At 43.1% G+C, this 22,449-nt stretch overlaps 1 protein-coding gene across 1 annotated transcript in view; it reads right to left on the bottom strand.

The window, feature by feature from the left end:
* The window catches only part of sh3pxd2aa (SH3 and PX domains 2Aa), a gene marked incomplete at both ends in the record, with an annotated part of 311,051 nt that overhangs the window by 42,657 nt on the left and 245,945 nt on the right, over nucleotides 1–22,449 (bottom strand). Inside the window, one exon of the mRNA XM_080721366.1 lies at nucleotides 9,722–9,835. Within this exon, the coding sequence (XP_080577492.1) occupies nucleotides 9,722–9,835 (114 nt within the window). The remainder of the gene's footprint in view (nucleotides 1–9,721; nucleotides 9,836–22,449) is intronic.

The raw sequence follows: 22,449 nt of genomic DNA, 5'->3' as shown, positions 1-22,449 counted from the left end.
TCACCTCAAACAGTGCTACTGTTCTCTTATGCTTTTGTGGATGTAAGACTTGTATAAATGTATGGTTGCTACTGTGAGTTGATGAAATAAACTAAACTAAAAAGGTAGCATCTGCAACGCAAATTGAGCTTGTATGTCAGCTGTTCTCTACACCAGGGGTCTTCAACAGGGGGTCCGGGACCCCTAGGGGGTCCTCAGAGTTACTACAGGGGGTCCTCCAAATCTTTGAGTGATAGAAACATTTTTTCCTCCTTTTTTGTATTAACCACTTGAACTCTAATGTCCATATTCTGAGAACTTTAGCCAAAAATAGCAGACCTACAAGCTCACAACGCCTCGCAGCGCTTGTAGATCGGCTATTTTTGGCAAAGAGCTTTGGTGTAGAGGGGAAAAAGAGCAGACTAAGTACTGAGTGAAAGGTCAAGTTTATTAAGTATTGACGGTTCAAGTGGTTAAATATCTGAAAACATGAATTGACATGAATCCAAAATACACTGATGATTGTGCTATATGGAATCTATGAAAAGGTTGTGGGGGTCCCTGCTTCATCTCTCTCTCAACTAAGGGGTCCTTGGCCTGAAAACGTTGAAGACCCCTGCTCTACACCCTTACTACACATCATTCTACGTTACATTACAGCAGAAACAGGTGGATAGATTTAGCATCCATGATCTCGGGACAAATGAAACAGCATCTCCTTTGTTTGAAATGAAAACATAAAATATAAGAATACATTATTTTAATCCTTAGTGAAAGTTAACCCTGCAAGGCCCAGCGTTGCTTTTTGGCAAAACAAATTTAAATCATTTAAAAAAAAAACGTTATAATTAGAGATGTTACCGATCAATCGGCAATGGATCGGATCGGGCCGATCAAAGCATGATCGGCGATAATCGGTGGTTTAGATCAAAAGGTAAATTCACCGATCCGATCCGATCGGTGCATCCGATCAACCAGCCGTTCAGTATGCCCACTTGAGGCCATTTTGGGGTATTGATTTCCACAGTGCTGAAGGAATAATTAGTTACTGCTATGATAATAAATACATAGTAATGCTGGTAAATAACTATAAGGCAAATATATAAATGAATTCATGAGTGAATTAATTAATTAAAGTTAAAACATTAACATTTAGAAAATATAAATAATATATAAATAATAACTTGATCGGATCGGTGATTGATCGGTATCGGGTGATCAAACTTTTGTGATCGGCGCTCGGTGATCGGTTCCAAAAAACCCGATCGGACCATCCCTAGTTATAATTAGTTTTCCTGTTCTTTTTTCACATTAACATCACCATTAAATCCTATTGTTTAGTATTACAATGCCATTGGCCACGATATTTGCATATAAATACCCCCCACAGAGGCTGACATTTACACCACTTAAAGATCTCTGGAATCCAGAGTCTGGACAAACAACATCTCACTTTTTCACTGAAGCTATTCCTCACAAAAACATAAGTAAAATGCCTGTAATTATTTGTTTTCGTGATCATTAGAATGTCTAGACTCTAGAACATGTACATATGTTATTATTGTAAAAAAAAATCCCCAAAATTCAAATTAGAGCATGATTTATGATTTATGGCTATAAAACCTTACAAAAACATTATTAATTTTTAAACATTACATTTTCCTGTGATTAGGACTCCTAAAACACCATCTGATTTTTTTAAATTTCTTTTGGCAAGTAGAAATTAATTCGGGTCTTGCAGTGTTAACCCTTTCAGTGCCCAGAATCACCACTAGAGGGCGCCCAATGGCCATAGAATCCACCATAGACATATGCTGTATATGCACAAGCCCTGCGCAGCCATGATGCGCCTGAACACTTTCCTTTGTGCATGAACAGGAACAGAATGAAGTTAGCTTGAAGTTAGCTATTGGCTACCAAGCATTTTAGAAGCCCTATTTTCGGCGATTTAGCCGTGATTAAACCTTGCACACCTCATGGATATGCATGGAACAGAGAAAATGAGCTCTAAAGATCCTGGATTGCATTGGAGTGGATGGCAAATATCGGCGGCACAACGCTCTCGCGGGCCGTGTAAACAGATGGCGGCCGGCGGCCCGGCTCGAAAAAAAAAAAAAAATGGACGTTAATACGGTCCAAACTATCCTGAACTAGTTCGGGATTGCACTATAAGAGTTAAAAAAGTAACTACTATCAAAGTATCGTACTGTAGTACAGTTTTCTGAGCCCCCAGCTGATGCTTGTGTTTGGCGCAGTAGTATGATCAAGTAGCAGTGGCTCAGCGTTAGAGAAACCGTCATTAGAACACGGAAGGTTCCCGAAGGGTTCCCAGTTCGATCCCGGGCTCCCCCAGAGTTGGTGTTGAAGAGTCCTCGAGCAAGACTCTGAACCCCTAGTTGCTCCCGGTGAGCAGGTTGGTGCCTTGCAATGGTTCCCTCCGCCATCGGTGTATGAATGTGTGTGTGAATGGATGAATGTAATGCACAATCTCTGTAAAGCGCCTTGGATAAAGGCACTATATAGTGTTTTTATGTAGGCGTTCATTTTCTAAAAAAAAGATTTTTTTTAAAGGTTTCTGCCTGACAGATACTGTACAGTATGTCCTTCCATGTCATTCAAAGCGGTACCATAGCCTTCACATCAAGGACGAGAACATTCAGTTCTCTACCACGGCTCCATTCAAACATTTTGTATTGTCACACATTTTCATTACATCAGTGGTTGAAGAAGTACTCAGGTTGCTGCCGGTTGTAAAAGTAGAAATGCCACAGTGCCTTCAAACATCATACTTATCAGACACGTGCACACATAGACATCAAAGGGGGCTTGAGCCCCTGCCCTTTTATCCGTCTGTAAAAAGTTCCCGCTCCAGATCATGAATGCAGTTTTCACTATGGTGAAAGAAATGCAAATGTCATCCTCTTTCCATGCCATACCTGAAGGCAGCATTCAAGAGAATTGCCTTGTCCAAACTCTCCTGAACTTGAATAGAGCATCTTATGTTGAAAGAATTGCTCTCTCTGTGTAGTAATCCATGCCGTTACTGTTAATAAAAAGGAAAAAAAAAAGAAAAGCACAAACACAAACAAATATGGAAATAAGAGGTTTCTGACCGACATCGACGACACTACGTAGTGTGGAGTCAGGGACCTACAGAGAATGTTGAAAATATCGAAAATATCTGACCTCCAAGTTCACAACGCATGTTGTTCGGCTATTTTCGGTGCTTGATACCACACTGAACAAACCATTATTTTTATTATAAGAAATGGAAATACTCTGGTAAATTAAGTGTCTTGAAGTTGTACTTCGTACTTGAGTAAATGTTCTTAGTTACTTTACACCACTGTATCTCACAAGGTAAAATAAGAAAGTCTCTTTATGGGAATAGTGGAACCTGGCTACAAAGCCTTGTTAGCAATTCAAATCATTACCATGTCGAAGGCACTTCCTCTGCCAAGCATCTCTTGTGTGCTTGCCTCTCTCTCCCTCTCTCTCTCTCTCTCTCTCTCTCTCTCTGTATGCAGTGTGTTCTGGTGCTCTCTCTCTCTGTATGCACTATGCAGTACTGTATGTTCTGGTGCCAGGTGGATAACTTGATAACTAGCGGGCCATATGATGAATCTGCAGTCATATGTAATGAGGTTTCCTTTCCCCACCATCAACAGTCATTTGCGTCTCTTAATGCACATGCGCGCGTGTGTGTGTGTGTGTAGATGGATGCGACACTCCACTCCCATCATCTCTCCATGTCTTTTCTGCTAATTTAATCCATGCTCCCGTCGCTCCCTTCATCTGTTTCCTGTCCTCGTGTGCGTGTCCCTTCCTGTCCCTCTCTCCTCCCTCTGATATGTTCCATCACTCTGTACACAGTAAAACCCTTTCATTGTACAACTCCCAATAGAACAGTGTGCAAGTGGAACCCGTGCCATTTGTAAAACTCTTCGGAGTTGAATGGAGTGAGGATTTAATGGGTGTAATGTTGCTCCTTGTTCTTGAGCGCACTCTCTCTGTGTGTGTGTGTGTGTGTGTGTGTGTGTGTGTGTGTGTGTGTGTGTGTGTGTGCATGTGTGCGTGCGTGCGTGCGTGTGTGTCATTCTCTCTGTCTCTTTATCTGTCTCTCTCAGGGACGTGCCGTGCAGAGAATGTTAGAGATTCCCAAAAGGGCCTCTTGGTGAAAATTTTGAAAATAGCAGACCTCACAACGACGCGTTGCGACGCGTTGTGACGCGTTGTGAGCTTGGAGGTCGGCTATTTTCCGTACTTATTCATAGTCTGGAGAGGGCACTTTTTACAGACGGATGAAAGGGCAGGGGCTCATGTCTATGTGTGCATGTGCCTGGACTCTCTCCTTCTTTCCTTTTCTCTCCGTCTCTCTCTCTCTCTCTCTGTGTCATTCTCTCTGCATGTCTTTTTATCTCTGTCTCTCTCCGTCTCTCTCTCTCTCTCCCCCACCCCACCTATATCCACCGCCCTCGTTCCGTTGACCTCCTAATTGAAATATCAGTCGCGGGGAGAGAGGGGAAAAAAAATAAAAGAGGGGCTACAAAAAAGGGAAATGTTATTCCGGCAGGGTAATTTTGCGGCGCGGGAGGCACACCACCGCATCTGTCAGTTTGCTCAGTTCCTCCCCAGCGAACGTGGCTGTCACTTGGGCTTAGTTTCCAGTCTGCTGGGAGGATAATGAGAGCTGGGAGACAGCAGGGAGGCATCAAAGCCCCGCCGCGCAGCGAGGTGTGCGAACATGAAGACATCAGGTCTGTGGTGGGAGAAGCGACGGCATGCAAGCGCCGGAGAGGGGATGGGATGGCATAGTGCAGTGGTTCTCAAGCTTTTCAGGCCGCGACCCCCCAAAATAATCATATTTTAACTGGGGACCCCCCAAAATAATCATATTTTAACTGGGGACCCCCCAAAATAATCATATTTTAACTGGGGACCAGTGTTGTTTTTGGCAGGCATTTTAGATTTAGTCTTAGTCTTTTTGACGAAATGCTGCTTAGTTTTAGTCAGACTTTAGTCATGTATATCCTTGATAGTTTTAGTCTGGTTTTAGTCGACTAGAACTCAAAATGTTTTTAGTCAGGTTTTAGTCGATGAACCCACAAAAAGGTTTTAGTCAATAGTTATAGTCAAAAATAAAAACGGGTCTTTAAATAAATAAATTAAACACAGCCAACTAAGGCAGTGGTTCTCAACATTTTAAGGTCACAAACCCCAAAATAATCATATATTAAAGAGGTGGTGCCATGATTTCCCCCCCCCCTCTAAAACATGATTATCAGGTATTATGATTATACTAGGAGGAAGATTTTTTTCCAAAAAAGTGTACAGAAAGAGTTAAAATTATGTTTTTATGTGGCCACACCCACCAGTTCATTGGTATGCGTGGTTGTCATGGTGGGTGGTGACCCAGCTGAAGTTAGCCACACCCACGTATGTTGGGTGAATGGTAATTAGGGGAGAGGTTGATTCTGTGATGTAATAAGTGTGTGTGTGTTTTTGGACAGGCAAGTTTGACCCCACAAGGTGGCAGCCTACAGCTAAAACCCAAATGGAAAGGCAATACATAATTGCTCATAACAACCACACTAGGGGGTCTAATGAAGTACTGTCAACCTCCTAGACACATGAAAACCAGAAAAAGTACAAAACTATGGCACCGCCTCTTTAACTGGGGACCCCCACCCTGACGAGCACTAATAGTTGAGGCATTACATTTTGTACAACACGATTCTATTGTGAAAATAGCCGATCTACATGCTCACTTGCAACGCCAAGGGAGGGTCAGCTAATTTTATTTGAGCCCAATGAGGGGGACATACACTTTTTTCACCTCTGTTTCAAAGGATACAAAGGATTCAAAGTAGCGCTTCAGTATAGTAGAAATAGGTCCGCTATACAAAAGATGCTAGTTTTGTGGATGATTTTTATTTTATTTTATGAGTGCACCCCAAACCGTGCCAAATTACCGGAAATACTACCTACTTAATATTAATCAGAAACTGACCACAACTCTGACCACGGGACTCTGGCAATCAATTAATACATTTGCAACCACTAAATGAATGGCAAGGAGGGTCATGGCATTTTATATTAGAGCAAATACATTTTCTCCAGGGGTACCCTTCTTAACACAGCGGGTGCCCACGAGGTGTCTACACGCCAATCTCTTTGATGTCTCTGGAGGCCCACGACGCGTTGACGTGTTTACTGTATTTACAGTATTAACTTTAAATCTCACCGTAAGGTTGGGGCTGCGCCTGGATGTAGCCCATTAGCCGCTAGTCGCTTCGAGTCAACGCTGAGAGCATCGCGCGGCCGTTTTTCTCCGTATACTCCAATGCATTTCCCCATCTTTAACGCCCTTTATCTCTGATGTTTGTTTTATGGCTAAAACTGTGGCCGCATGCGGCAAGATGTCCAAATTTTGATCGGCAATGAACAGCTATGATCAACACTGGTCCCTACAGTAAGTTACACAATAACATCCTGTCTGCGCTCATGTGACCAAGTGACGTCATCACGCATGCATTGACGCAACAGGGCCTTGTATTCTTCTATGGAAGTCAATAGAGTCTCTTTGGGCACTTAGCTGGGGCTCTGGCGCCACCTTGTGGGCAGCCGATGTGTTAAAAAAAAAAAAAAAAAAAAAAACATTTGGGAAATAAACAACACTGAGAAGAACCAGACTAATATCCACACAGTGATACTGTCTGGCTATGCACTGCTCTCATCCCCTAGGGTTAGAGAGGGGGCATTTGGTGCTTGGTGATGAAACGTGCCATGTAAACAGTCAGACCAAACACTGCAGCACAGAACAGGAGGCCCTGACAGCAGGAGGCTCACAGTGCAGACTGCAGCCTCCCGCCCCTGATTCAGCCCGGGGAAAAAAAGAGTTGGAGAGGCCCTCATTGCGCGTAATAGAGAGAGATCTCTCTCTATAACGCTGCTGCTACTCAAAGATTTGTGGCAAGTGACAAGCCAGTGGGCCAATTACATGAGTTACATTTCGTCGTTGTCGGGTGGAAACCGTTGTATGTCCAAAACCGTTTGTTTTGGATCTATCATTTTAAAAATGATTTAAACTAGTGAAAACAGCGGATCTACAAGCACACAACGCCTCGCGCCGCGAGGCGTTGTGTGCTTGTAGATCCGCTGTGTTCACTACTTTTGTGCAAACAGTTTAATTTTTAATTTTGTGCAAACAGTTTATTTTTTTTCCTAATGGCCGGCCTGGACCGGCCGGGAATGAAGCGGCCGTTCGGGAGTTGTCCCGCTTTTCCCAATGGCCAGCACGTCCCTGCTCCCGGGGGAGCAAGGAGGAATGTCCCAAAGAGTGCCAAGATATCTGCTCTGCTCTGCTCTGCTCACACAGAGGGTTCTGCTTTGGAACACAGGGCCGTTTGGCTGCCATGGGGGCGTGATTATGGATCCCACTGGGAAAGATGGATAACCACGCCCCGGACTCATTTTTGAAGCTTGTGATTGGCTGAACCGGACGTAGGGAGCGTTCCGTTGTAGTCACTTGGACCGCGCGAGGTGCACCAAAACCCAATTATCATGGCGTTTATCGTGCGCTTGCCCGTAAGGCCTGGGCATAAATATAACGATTGCATTCACCACGGCTTCGTAACTCTGGCCCGCTCTTCGCGGGCACTCGCGCCTGCGCCGCTCGGGCGCGAAGAGCAGGAACAAGGTCCGCTGGCCTTCGCACCGCTTGCAATGTCGTGGACAATAACTGTGAAAACGAGCGCTCTATGCCGTTTCCATCCATCTTTCCCAGTGGGATCCATAATCAGGCGCCATTGGGAGGTGTGACCTGGGACTCCAGATTAGAGATGGGACGATATGAGAATTTCATATCACGATTATTGTGACAAAATAAATCGTGATTTACAATATTATCGCGATGATCAAAATCCATTATCCTGGGGCCGAACATTTGCCCAAAAAATCGCGTTGCGACGCGTTGTGAGATATTTGTGAGGTTATTTTTTGGCAAAGACGTTTGATAGGGAGTGAAAAAAAGACTATCAAGTATGTTATTTCCAGGTCCGTTTTACCAACTCTAGAGGGTTTAAGTGGTACCGGATATATGCAGCTCGGCAAATAAAAGGTGAATTGATCCCAGTGCATGACGGAGGACAATGTCACGATGAATTAAATCTCCACGATATGATTATCTTGAGTTTTTTTTTTATCACGATAAACGATAATATAGCGTATTGTCCCATCTCTAGATACTAGGATTCCAGGGTGCATGCGTGCGTGCGTACGTGTGCATGTGTGTGTGCGTGCGTGTGTGCATGTGTGTGTGTGTGTGTGTGTGTTGCTTCCTGTACCTGTGATCTGTATTCTGAAATACTTGTTGTTGCGTTCCCCCAAGTATGTGCATCTACTGTTGTTTGTGTTCAAGTCTCGAGACTTACTTGTTAAATGTGAACGCGAATACAGATTCTAAATGTGTGTGTGTGTGTGTGTGTGTGTGTGTGTGTGTGTGTGTGTGTGTGTGTGTGTGTGTGTGAGTGAGTGAGTGAGTGAGTGAGTGAGTGAGTGAGTGAGTGAGTGCGTGCGTGCGTGCGTGCGTGCGTGTGTGTGTTGCCTCAAGTGCAGTAGAAGTGTAGTAACATACATTGTGAGTTGTTCCCTGGTCTTCACAAGATTCAGTATGTTGTTTTATGCTTAAAGGTATTCTCTGGGTTTAGGGATACAAATGGCAAACACACTGCTGAGATAAAATGGCATTTGCTGTCAAAAAGTTCGATTTCTTTCACAGTTAGCGATACAAATGTGCCTACGTGTGTACCGGTATGTGTGCGTGTGTGCGTGCCTGAAGACAGATTCCAACTAATACTTTTAACCCCAAGTTGTGAGGAAATCAAGCCCTGCTCCAAACACACATTTCTAAAATAATGAGTCATAGAGGACTCACATTCATTTGTTGCAGTAATTCTATGACACAGTGAAGCTTTATGGGTAATTTTTTGGTTCCATTCGTACACACTCAGAGTTATGGGGGTCTGTGGCTTAAAGGCAGAGTATTTGCCCTGTGTTTACATAACACATCTCAATACATATCGTCATTGTCGGGTGGAAACCTTCTAATTTGTACGTTTTTTCGCAAAGTAAAGCACTGCTTCATCATACAAGGCCGTCGCACAAAAGTAGTGAAAACAGCAGATCTACAAGTGTGTGCTTTCACTAGTTTGAATCATTTTTAAAATGGTAAATGCAAAACAAACGGTTTGGACATGCAAGGTTTTCACCCGACAACGACGATATTTTGTTTAGTTTTGGTTGCCCAAAAACGTCCCTGTTTACCAACAATGAATATGCCAAAATAGGGAGCGTAGTGTTATTACGACGTACGATAGTTCGGCGTCACATTAGTCCGACGCTAGTGAATGCTAACCTGGTGAAATGCTAACCTGCCGACGCCGGTGAATGCTAACCTGATGATTGTTAACCTGGTGAATGCTACTATGCCTAAACCTAACCCTCACCTCAGTTAAGCTATGCCTAATCCTAACCCTAACTCTAAGCCTTAGTCGGACGAATGGGACGTCGACATATCGAGATTTTACCCCCATGGAAAGAGGGCATTTGCAATTCTTTCACCATAGTTACAACTGCATTCATGGTCTGGAGAGGGCACTTTCTTACAGACGGATAAAAGGGCAGGGGCTCAAGCCCCCTTTGATGTCTATGTGTGCCTGTGTTTGGTTGCCCACACACTCACCTTCTCCCGTCCTGGAGGTGCCCAGGTCCAAGTCATCTCTGGTTCCGTTCTGGGAGTCCAGGTATGTGGCCGGCACCCAGCCCTGCTCCTCGGCCGTGCTCACAAACCACCAGCCTGCAGAGCAGAGGACAAGAAACACACAGACACAGACATAAGCACTGGGAACAATCACCTTACAGTTAGTTACTCAAGGCCTGAAGCAAGAGAGCTTCCCAAACGAAGGCCAAGGAACATTCAATAGACAAAGCCTCTGGCTGCCGAGGCACCCACTGTACACCGCGAAACGACTTAGAAGAAAGGAAGGAGGGAAGGAAGAAAGAGAGAAAGAGTGAAAAAAGAAAGAAAAAAAAGAAAGAAAGCATTTTTAAAAAGAACGAAAGAAAGACATTTTACGAATGTTGAAATATTTTGACAGTAATTACAAAGTAGTGAAGCCAGGTTGAAAGTAGTTCAACTGGCACAATAATCTTATGAATTGAATTTGAATCGAATCTTTTTTTCTTATGATTTATTTGACTTAATTGCGACCGTCAGGTCGCAGTTACTATCAAAACCTCCACAGTCTGTCTGTCTGTCAGTCAGTCTGTCCGTCACGTCACACTTTTCCTCTAATCATATCTCCGCCAATGTTGCCCCGATCCATGCCAAACTTTGCACACCCACTCCTTGGCTGCCAAACCACAACCTCCACCCCTCACTTCTCACATGGCCCTCTTCTAGCGCCACCATCAGGACGATTCTTGTGAAACACATTTATGGACACTGCTCCTACAGATTTTGCCCTAAAATCACGCAAAGCGGTACACAGTATCTCTACAGTTATGTCATCAACACGCATCTGTCCCATCTAGCGCCACCATCAGGACGATTTTTGCAAAACACATTTTTGGACACTGCTCCTTCAAATTTTGCCATAAAATCTCGTACACAGTATCTCTAAAGTCATGTCATCAACATGGACCTGTCCCATTTCCCATATTCCCTCCTGATTGCCTACCATTGCCTTCTAAAGTTTGTGTATGCGACCTGACGGTCGTTTTCTCCCGATTAGGGAGTCTTACTGGTATTGAAATGTAAAATGTCCTTTCCAATTGGCCCCCAAGGCGACCCTTGGCGTCCCCCACTTTAAAACCCCGTGGCCCACAGTTAGGGCAGGAGGAAACAGGGCTGTGCTTGGATTCAACGATTGTTTGCACAATGCGATTTAAGGCCAATCATAGAAACTACTGTACGTTCAAAAGCTGCTCCGCCATCTGCTGTACAATTTATCTGATCTGTAATAAGCCCAGGTGCAAGCTTTGGCGCGGAATGTTAGCCTTCATTTATTAGGTGCAAATATTTCTATTGCTCTGAGCCTTCTTCTGTTCCGCACAAGGCGACACATCTGAGATGGGGTAATGGCAGGGTGGAGGTTTCACCAACTTGGAAAGCTCTCCTCATGGCTAAAGCAGACCTGATGTTGAAAGGGAGCAAGGAGGACACGGGGGAGCCGAGGACGGGGATCTGGAGCGGGAAGCAGCAGACCCATAGATCAACAGCGTCTTAAGTGTTGGGAGGTGCTGGGACGGCGGAAAATGAAGGACATTTCATGCAAGCTTAAGACTAAAGCCACGATTTGAAAGATTTATGACATAGCCGGGATTCGAACCGGGGTCCCCCCCGCGCGAGGGCTTGACATTTATATTACTGAGCAAAGGTGGAAGATATTCGCTTGGGCAAGGGGAGATATTGCGCTTTGAGCTTCATGGCAATAGCACTTGCGTCAATCAGTAGTGCTCCAACACAACCACAGAGTCTAAATGTCTTAATGGAAGAGACCAAATACAACTACTGCAGTTGTGTATTGTATTAGCACACACTACCAAAATAAAGTTGTCTTCTCTAAAAGAAGAATCTGGTTAGCAAACTTTAAGTTTTCTCGCACGGTTTCTCCATTGCCATTCCCTCCTCCTTCCCACCATTTCTTAAAATGTCTCATACAGTGGTGTATTAAAAATTATAATTGTTTATCTGTCAAAATCATGTAGCGGAGGTGACAGTTGGAACCGTTTGCGTCCCAGGTTTAAGGGTGTTTAAGGGTTGACAAACATAAGTCTCTGCACCTGCACATATCAATTAGCATATGCTGAGTTTGTACATCATGCCTGCTCTCTTGGAAAACATCCAACGATTGCCAATTACTGCAAGATGCCGAATTGTGCCCTCATTTCATGGCCTGATCAGTGATCACCTCTCCGCTCTGCTTTTTAATTGGTTCCAACAGCGCAGACCACCAATCCCAACCTGACTTTCATTGAGACAGAATATAAGCTTTGGTGCTGATTGGTCAAAGTGACAACTATTTGTGGTGATACATCTGCACCACTTGGTACTGCATAAGTCGTGCTGAACTACGAAGCCAGGACTTAAACGCAGTCATATGATGTTGTGTCTTGAGGCAAAAATAGACCACACCGCGTCACATTGCTCTGGGCTGTGAGCTTGTAGATCTATTTTCACCTGTGCTACACTGTCGTACACCCGAAAAGCATTCCGAATTTCAACGTTGGACAGCGACCCCCAAAAACCCCAACAAATACTGTACGAACGAAAAGAAAACCCTGCACATGCTCTGCGACGAGCACCGCAGTTCAGGCACATGCACAGTGCACACATACCGGTAGATATCAAAGGGGGCTTGAGCCCCTGCCCTTTTATCCGTCTGTAAAAAGTGCCCTCTCCAGACCATGAATGCGGTTTTTACTATGGTGAATGCATGCCATACCCGAAGGCAGCATTCAAGAGAATTGTCTTGTTCAAACTCTCCTGAACTTAAATGCAGCATCTTATGTTGAAAGAATCTCCCTCATTGTCCAGAAATCCACACCACATTATCCAGTATTGCCTTTTTTATGCTTAGTTTAGTGTGTTATGAAGTACCAAAAATAGCTGACCTCCAAGCTCACAAGAGCTTGGAGGTCAGCTATGTTCAATATTTTCACCAAAAGGCTTTTTTAGAAATGTCAGGCCCTGCCTCTCTAAAATTCTCTGCACGTCCCTGCTGCAGTTACTAAATAATAATAATGCACAATGCAGAGTAGGCTAATTACACTGCATGTGTAATTCCTAACAGAGACGTCGTTGTGTGAAAACATTCCAAAGGCACCCCAAGCATGTCCTCTCTAGAACATTAGGGATGGATGGGGCCCGCCCTAAGAGCCCATAAAACACTGGCAGAAGCTGAGCGTGTCAGCATGTAGTGCTTTCAAGATGTTGGGGGGAAAGAGCTACTGAGGTGTCTGAGTCATTTATTGAAGCAGCTCACGGAAACTCTATAGAGCTAAAAAAAAAAAAAGAAGAGAACTTAGATATACCGTCACTGTCAGGCAGAAACCTCTTACCTTAACCTTCCTTTTCGGGCTCACCTTTCCGCTAATCACTTTTCAAGCGTGGGGTGGCTCAGAGTAGATGACAGAGTACAGCATCTTGCAATGGGTCTGGTGTACAAGATACACTACACCACCGAGATACCCATATAGGAATAATCCGTTACAAGTAAAAGTCCGGAATTACTGGAAAAGTGTTGGCATCAAAATGTACTTAAAGTACCAAAAGTAAAAGTAAAGATTATTGAAAATCGCAGATCTACAGTACAATCTCACACCCTTGTAGATCGGTTATTTTCAAATGCCAAGGTATAAAATAGGGCTAAAGTGGTTCATGTAAGTTTTATAATATTATAATGTATATCTGCAAAGTAACTAGTAATTGTCATTTTCAAATAAATGTAGTGGAGTAAAAGCACAATATTTGGACAAATCCAAATACCTAAAAATTGTACTTAAGTACATTACTTAAGTAAATGTACTTAGTTACTTTACACCACTCGTGTCTCCTAATGCTGAGTGTGCCGGCCTACACTGTATACTGTATGTCTATTGAAGCAGGGGGTCTCTCCACAAATGAGAGCACCACAACTCGCTGAATCCTCAACCCATTTTCAAGCTGTTTTACATGTCAGACGTGCACTGTACAGCAGGGGTCTTCAACGTTTTCAGGCCAAGGACCCCTTAGTTGAGAGAGAGAGATGCAGGGAGGGACCCCCACAACCTGTTCGTAGATTCCATATAGTTTCATCTTTTGACAGCACGATCATCAGTGTATTTTGGATTCATATCAATGTGTGTTATCAGATATTTAACCACTTGAACCGTAAGTGGTTATGGCTGCTCTTTTTCCCCTCTACACCGAAGCTGTTTGCCAAAAATAGCCGATCTACGAGCTCACAACGCCTCGCAGCGCGAGGCGTTGTGAGCTTGTAGATCCGCCATTTTGGGGACTGCCCATAATTCCGAAGGTTCATTGTTCCGAATTTAGTTAGGGTTACTGAGGTTAAGGTTAGGATTAGGGTTAGAGTTGGGCATAGTTTTCTTAACAAATTCGGACTAATGAACCTTCTGAACAATGCCATGGCGCTGCTATTTTTGGCTAAAGTTCTCCCAATATGGACACTAGGGTTCAAGTGGTTAATATAAAAAAGCAGAAGGACTCTGAGGACCCCCTAGGGGTCCCGGACCCCCTCTTGAAGACCCCTGCTGTATGTCTATTGAAGCAGGGGGTCTCTCCACAAATGAGAGCATCACAACTCGCTGAATCCACCACCCATTTTCAAGCTGTTTTACATGTCAGACGTGCACTGTACTGTGTACATGGTCATTTACAATTCAGGCATGTAGGCAGACACTCTTAATCCAGAGAGACTTGCAGTAAGCAAGGACAACACAAGCTAATACATCAAATGTAACAGAAATAGAAATCTAGGACTATAACGTCACTGTCGGGCAGAATCCTCGTATCTCCAAGTTTAAAATGTAAAAGAAATGTTCTCAAAGTAAAGCAGTGCTTCATCATAATGGCCATCGCACAAAAGTAGTGAAATTAGCTGATCTACAAGCACACGTTTTCACTAGTTTAAATCATTTTAAAATGATAAATACAAAACAAACGGTTTTGGACATACAAGGTTTCCAACCGACGACGACGACGATAAGTAAACCAAGAACCCATCATCAGTGTAACAGTAGAATATCCAAAGAAAATCAATAATCTGTACTTTTAAACAATGATTCCCTCCTGATTGGCTACGACTGCCTTCTAAAGTTTGTGTATGCGACGTGACGGTTATCTCCCGATTTGGGAGTCTTACTGGTAATAATGGTTATAAAACAGACATCACCATCATTGTGTGAGCTTGCAAAACAGAGAGAGAGAGAGAGAGAGAGAGAGAGAGATGGGTGGGAGTAGATATAAAGACAAGCATACGCGGAAGGTCAAAAAATGAAAGCGATGACAAATTCTCCTTAGACCAGCAATCCAATCATCAGCGCTCTCTCTCCAATGCATTCAGGGCCATCTGGTGTGGCTCTGTGTAATGCGCTCTGAAAAGAGCATCACGCCCTACTTTATGTCACGGCAAGACACACCAGTCGTATTAACGCTCATCGTGATTGATGCGGAAACTATGTCAATCTATTAGCCGCATCAGAGGGGAAATTACAGCTTTTGGTGGCGTGTGTTTTTATAGCGTAACGACAGTGTTTGTTAGTTAAGTCACATTATTTTTATGAGTTAGTATTCCCTAACTTATAGTTTGGGGGTGTTAGACCAAGAGCATGAGTCACTGGAGTAATATCTGCGGTGTTGTTCTGTCCACATTGGTAACTGGTACTTAATGTAAGCATTAAGGGTCCACTTGGTCGTTAAGAGTTAGGAGTATAGGAAACACATTATGAATTTCAAAAGTATAAGTAATTCTGAAGTGGAATTAAGTCAGCCTGTCTGGAATACCATCTTCCATTGTGTAGCCTACTGTATTTTTCTTGATTTTATGTGTTTGGTAATTATCCAGGCATTCTCAGGGATGTAATTACAGTAGAGGACTGAATGCGTTTGCTGTAAAGTCAATGAGCATCATCAACATCACAGGTAACTTAAGTACTCAAAGTTTGTCTGATGGCCTATGATTTGAACACAGGTATCAATGTACAGTACCCAATGCTTGGAATCCTATATGCAAGCTCTGTAGTGTCTACTGCGGAGCTAAGACGTGAAGCCTGTTTGAGGAGGGGAGATGCTACACTTTGAGCTTCACGTAACACCTTTTTGAGTATATACGAATCATATGTCTACATTAGAAGAGCAGGGAGACCAACTACAACCACCAGTTGTGTTAGTTATATTGTATTAACCAATATGCTATTAAACCAGAGTGTGCTCCTTTGTTGCTATGCCCTAGATCAGTAGTTCTCAAACTTTTTCATGTCAAGGACGCCCAAATGAATATGTATTTGGCTGTGAGATCGGCTATTTTAAAATAGCCGATGTAGAACATAATAGGGTTAAAGTGCTTAAACTGATTTGGATGCTAACTCATTTTTCTGGGGAGCCCCCGGAACCACCTCAAAGACCCCCTAGGGGTCCCCAGACCACACTTTGAGAACGACTTTATATGCGAGAGCACAGCTTGCTTTGAGGCTGATTTACAGTCTTGGCAGCAGATTGTCGTGTGATGTGTCGCTTGACGAAAAACAACATATTTTCAACTGAATTATTATGTTTTTTCAGTTGAAAACACGTTATCACTGCGGTGTAAATCAGGCCTCGTCCAATTATGTGTGAAGTCACATCCATGTGCAGCCCCCCGTTGTTAATTTTCATGGAAAAAATGAATGCGACGCTATGGATATTATTCAAAGGAAAAGCATACTATAAATCAAAGCCCAAAGGAACGTTTTATGAGCCAACAAAAAGTTTAGTTTCTCACTAGTTTCTTCATTATTAATGAAGCCATGCTGTGACTAAATATCACAGTCTCTATTGTCATTTTAAGGGGGGGATTTGTTTATTCATGTTCACAAATACCGAAAAGGCCCGTCTTATCTTTAATTATTACATTGAGTGCCATTGCCACTTAAAAAGATCTACCAGGAATAGTTTTACACAGCTTCACAAGCTAGTGTGACGCTGCCTCACTCCCTAGGATATGAAACATTATGGTCTTTAATCAAAGTACGTTGAGTCTGAGCTTAAAGGATGCTCCACGTCAGAAAAGACTGTTTGGAGTTCACATGGTGGTCGTAGATTTAAATTAATTCCATTTCTATAAAGCCTTTAGGGCTGCATGGTATTGTGACTCATGATAAGTAAACACCATTTAAATATACAGTTTGAACGTCTTAGATTCTGCGTTAGGTTTGCTGCTAACATACTGTACAGTAGAACCCATACAATGATTGCAAGCACACACTGAAAAAAAAAGAACAAGAACTGTACATGGTTTTGCTAAAAATATTCTACCTACACTCCTATTGACAATGAATATAGCAATACAGTTTCTCACTGCTACCTTCAAACATTTTCTTTTTATCCAAAAACAAAAATATCCTTTCTAACTGGAGTGTTAAAATGCGGAATGTCTGTCTGTCTGTCTGCCGTCCGTCTGCCGTCTGTCTACAGTATGCTGACGTCATAGAACTGACGTCACATACTGGCCTGGACACGGAACACCATATATGGGCATAGGACACCGAACACCATATACTGTATGGGCATAAACGGGTAAAACAGTTCCCAAATTTGCCTGTACTGCACATGTGTCTCCGCCATGTTAAAATTTGTATGCTGAAACAATGCCCAAATTTGGGGATGACTGACATCACACAGATATGTCTGGGTTCTCCAACATTACTTTTGAGACTCCTACATTCAATCCCTCAAATGCGTTTTCTCGCCGTCAGTTGATTCTTCATATCCATTTGAGTCAAACTGCCAAGATGATTTTGTTTATTTTTGGAGCACAGTTCTTATATGACGTGATGTGAAAAAAAAGTCTATGGGAATTCAGAATAGGGGGAAAGAAAGGGACCCATAGGATGTGTAATTGATGTCAGACTTCGGTTCTCTATTCACACACTCTGACACACATTGACACACCGGCGGTGTAGAGACATAGCCTTGCATAGCCAGACACTATCACACTGCGTGGATAGAGTCTGGTTCTTCTCAATGTATTTTTGAGCGGTGGTCACACCGTCTCCATAACGTGGCCGTATGTGTACTGTATGCGTGTATCCGTACGTGTATGCGTGTGTCTGTATGTAGCCTGAGTACCACTGGGTGACCAGAGAGGTGCTGTTGACATCACCACTCTGTTCACACTGGTGTGATTTTTCTTTTCCATTGGGCAATTAAGATTCAACTGACTATTGGTTAGACCTACAACCAACAACCAATCAGTGTACCGCAAAGGTGATACGCCCACCACTACAACCAAAGTGGAACGATACAAACACAGTGGCAGAGTCGTCTAATCAGAGAGTCCTGCCACTGCGGGGTCAGAAACAGCGCTGGTCACGTGGTTCATTGTCACTTTACACCTCATAGATGCATTTTGTAAACTTCCGGTTCGCCGTTTGTCACTATACGCCAATAGATGTGTGCGTAGAAGACCTGGCCCCATGAAGTGAACGGGAGTGACGCAACTCTCCGTAGGTAGAAGGCTCTGCACAGAGGAAACAGCAAGGGTTACACCCTCCCCTACAACCAATCAGAGTAACGCAAAGGTGATAGGCCCGCCTACATTTGCATACTGGCCTGGTTGATTCCCACATGACTAGGGGGGCTGAGAAAAATGTAGATAGCTGAGTGAGGCTAGACTCTATCTGCTGCCTTGTGTTAGCAATGGCAGATATCACCAGCTATACAGTACCACCCTCACCGGGAGCAGTTAACTGGTCCAGTGGTCTTGCTCAACACGTTTTCGACGCGAAGCCAGGAGGAGCCGGGAATTAGTTTCCCCAAACCTCCTGAGCTGCAGCCTCCCTCCCACCCAGGGGTGTCAATTGGGTATGGCAGGGGTATGCAGCTGCCATACCCTGGGTCCAGGGGGGAACTTTTAAAATATAAATCCATGAATGTCTCTTTGTCTATCTGTGCTGGTTATTATGTTGTTAAATTACAGTAAAATAACTACAAATGTAAGATTTTACAAAATGGTCACTTTAACAAGGTATTATAATTATATTCTCCACACTTGTATTCTCCCCAGCTTGACAAGATGGTATATTCCCAGGTTTCACAGGTGCAATGCATTATTGTTAATTGTGGCATGTTTACTAACATGCTAAGTTTAGCTGCACTTGAACTACAGTTCCAGGCTGCCATATCCAGCCCAAGAAACCGTAGAAACCTGTGTAAAAAAACTGTCAAAACTCGTTTTTTTCAGACATTGTGAAAATAGCCGATCTACATGCTCACAACGCCTCGCAGCGCGAGGCGTTGTGAGCATGTAGATCTGCTATTTTCACAATAGAACCGTGTTATACAAAATGTAATGCCTCTTTTCCATGAGGACTCCCATCTTTGCCATACCCTAGCTATTGCTGAACTGACGCCACTGCTCCCACCCCAAGATTAGTGCTAGGCTATAGCATCACCTCCTCCAGGCTGTAAAACGCACCGCCAGCCCCTGAGCCCCCGAGAGGTGCAACGCATGAATCATAGGTTATGGTTCTGTGTTGTGTATCGCACATGATGCAACACTTTAGGTTTCGCTGGCCAGATAAGCTTCAAGCTTCCAAGTCGTAAAAAAAAAGAAAAAAAAATCTCATCTCCTCACATGGAAACCTCACTAGGGCTGTCACAATTATTACATAATCGTCTAATCGCAATTATTCAACACAATCGCGATTATTTTTCATAATAATGTGGACAGTGGGCCTACAGCATCGTAATCAGCTGCCATTGTACTTTCCATCCACACATTACTCATATTACAGTATTATTACAACTTTTTGTTACTCGCTTTTATAATTTTTAACCCTATACTTTAACATTACCAATATTACGGCACTACTCTCACTAAAACATCTGCAGAGTTTACATAGTTTGGAATATACTGTATTATTCATACAATTTTGCCTATCAATTGATGACACCTTGGTGAACTATTTCTCTATTCACTATATGTTTTCAACAAGGTCTTGAGGCTCATTCACTATTCAGAAGGCACATTTTCCATAGGCGGAGGTCTTTTTCAACCATCTTTTCCTAGGTAAGTGATCACAGCAGGACAATTTGGTAAGAGAAATGTGATGTTTTACACTGCATTTGTGAATTGTCAGGGGTTAGCTGACATTCGGTGAGGCAAGAGTAACCACAATCATTGTAGTTTTGTGTCCACAACTGTTCCAATTTGGACATTATATTTTAGGCAGATTTTTCCCCTGGACCCCCCTGGGGCTACAGTTTGCAAAGACAAAGCACAGTACGATACAAGGTCTGCTAATACCAAGAAAGCCTATGGGTTTGTTTCAATTGGGGCCCTCAATTCATGAGGGTCTACATTTCTAAATGGAAGAGTAGGGGGACCATCTGCAACCACCATACTCATAATGAAGTTATATTCATTGGGATAAGTTCCGGATGGCAGCTTTTAACCCATTTAGAACGGGTGCACATTTTGTGTATCATTCTATGCTTTAACTATTGAAAAATAGCAGATATACAAGCTCACTGCTATTTTTGAAAAATCGTGAAAATTAGAATTTTGACCTGATTCTATAAGTGTCTTTTGAAGACTTTTTGAAAAACCTATGTTTCTATGTCAGAAATCTGGCTCGCCATCGTCAAAGAAAAGGTCGTTTTCCACTTAGCTGGAGCTCAGTTAGTCTGTTCTCGAGATACTACTATGTCAGTGGTTCTCAAACCTTTTCATGTGAAGGACCCCCAAACTGATATTTATTTGGCCAGAGACCCCCATCTCAAAATATCTAGTTCCAGGGACCACCCAGAAGCAAAATTTGAGTTACGAACGTTCGCTTTGAAAATGCATACATTCAAAGATTTGCACACATTTTCACGACTTTTTCAAAAATAGCAGATCTACAAGCTCGCAGCGCGGCACTCGGTGCCGCGCTGTGAGCTTGTAGATCTGCTATTTTTCAATAGTTAAAGCATAGAATAATGATACACAAAATGTGTACCCGTCCTGAATGGGTTAACAAGCATGAAGGTATACAGTCTTAGCATGGAGGCTATCGTAGCCTCAGGGTATATATGTTTGACTCTCAAACACATGGCGGACAGACGCACGCACACCCTCACACACCATCAGTGGTGGAAAGTAACATGTACTTAAAGGTGATACACCATGCAATTTCACTTTTCCTATTTTAAACCCTTTTTTTGGGGTCCCACTAGCACCTTCTATCCTCACAAAGTCCCATTTCTGACCGTTGTGTCTTTCTCTGGTTTTGGGAAGGCGGAGGTTAAAAGCATCCCACGGGTTCTCAAAACAGGCTGTCCTGTTTTTGAAGAAAATATATATATATTTTTTCAAAAATGTCTTTTTTTACAAAGATTTTATTTTAGGGGGGGGCGGGGGGGGGGTCAATAGGAAAAAAAAGTCATTTTGGGGGTTAACTACTCCTTTAAGTAAAAGAAGATGTGAGTACTTTTTCCACCGCTGCGCACCATATGGACGTTCAATGGAGTTTTTTTTTTCTTTTTTTCTTTGCGTGACCCCGCTGGGCCTGATATTTAGTCAACATAGGTTAATGTTTAGCTCTCTCTCTCTCTAGAGCTCCCAGGCATGTGCACACAGACATCAAAGGGGGCTTGAGCCCCTGCCCTTTTATCCGTCTGTAAAAAAAAGTGCCCTCTCCAGACCATGAATGCAAGTGGTGAAAATAGCCGACCTCCAAGCTCTGAGCTTGGAGCTTGGAGGTTTCAATAGTTTCACCAAAAGGCAGTGGCGTCAGTTCAGAAAAAGCTAAGGTATGGCAACATGACTGGTGTCTTGCACGCGCGCGAAGACACCAGTCATGTTGCCATACCTTAGCAACAGGTATGATGCATTTATTTTAAGAAGTTCATTTAATTTTTTCCCCTAGTTTCTACGGTTTCTTGGGATGGATATGGCAGCCTGGAACGGTTGTTCAAGTGCAGCTAAACTTGGCATGTTAGTAAACGTGACACAATTAACAATAATGTATTGCACCTGTGCAGCTGACCTGCGGAACCTGGGAATATACCATTTTGTCAAGATGGGGAGAATACAAGTGTGGAGAATATAATTATAATACCTTGTTAACACATTAAACGCCCACGTGGTGCCCACGCGCCAATCTCTTTGATGTTTATGTGTGCCCACGACGCGTTCGACGCGTTGTACAGTAAACTATACTGTACTGTAGCTACTGCACTTGGCTACCGCGGTGATGAAACAAACTCCATTTCCCAACATGCAGCGCAAAATTACGTCACCCGGATGTGCTGTCTGTCTCGTTGACTTCCTGTTTAGCGGCTGCACAAAAATGCTGTTTTCTCCGGATTCTCTTCCTTTTTTCTTTTTTTTCTCAAAACGGCAGCCTCTTCTACCGGCCGTAACACAAACACTGTGGCTTAGAATTGATAAAAAACGGTCCTGACTGAAAGAAAAGATTTTCGCGAAATAAACAGGACATACTTGGATCACATTTACTCGGATTACTTTTCTCGCCAGTACTTCGAAGGTAGGTAAAATGGCAGGTTGCCATGGGCACCAGCAAATTAAACGTCGAATAATTCTGGGCACCCGATGTGTTAAAGTGACCATTTTGTCAAATTGTGCATTTGTAGTTATTTTACCGTAATTTAACAACATAATAACCAGCACAGATAGACAAAGAGACATTCATGGATTTATATTT

This window comes from Nannobrachium achirus (assembly GCF_963921795.1).
Source record: "Nannobrachium achirus genome assembly, chromosome: 3".
Classification (NCBI taxonomy): domain Eukaryota; kingdom Metazoa; phylum Chordata; class Actinopteri; order Myctophiformes; family Myctophidae; genus Nannobrachium; species Nannobrachium achirus.
Note: the sequence above shows the minus strand (reverse complement) of the source record. Positions and strands in the feature narration are given on the sequence as shown.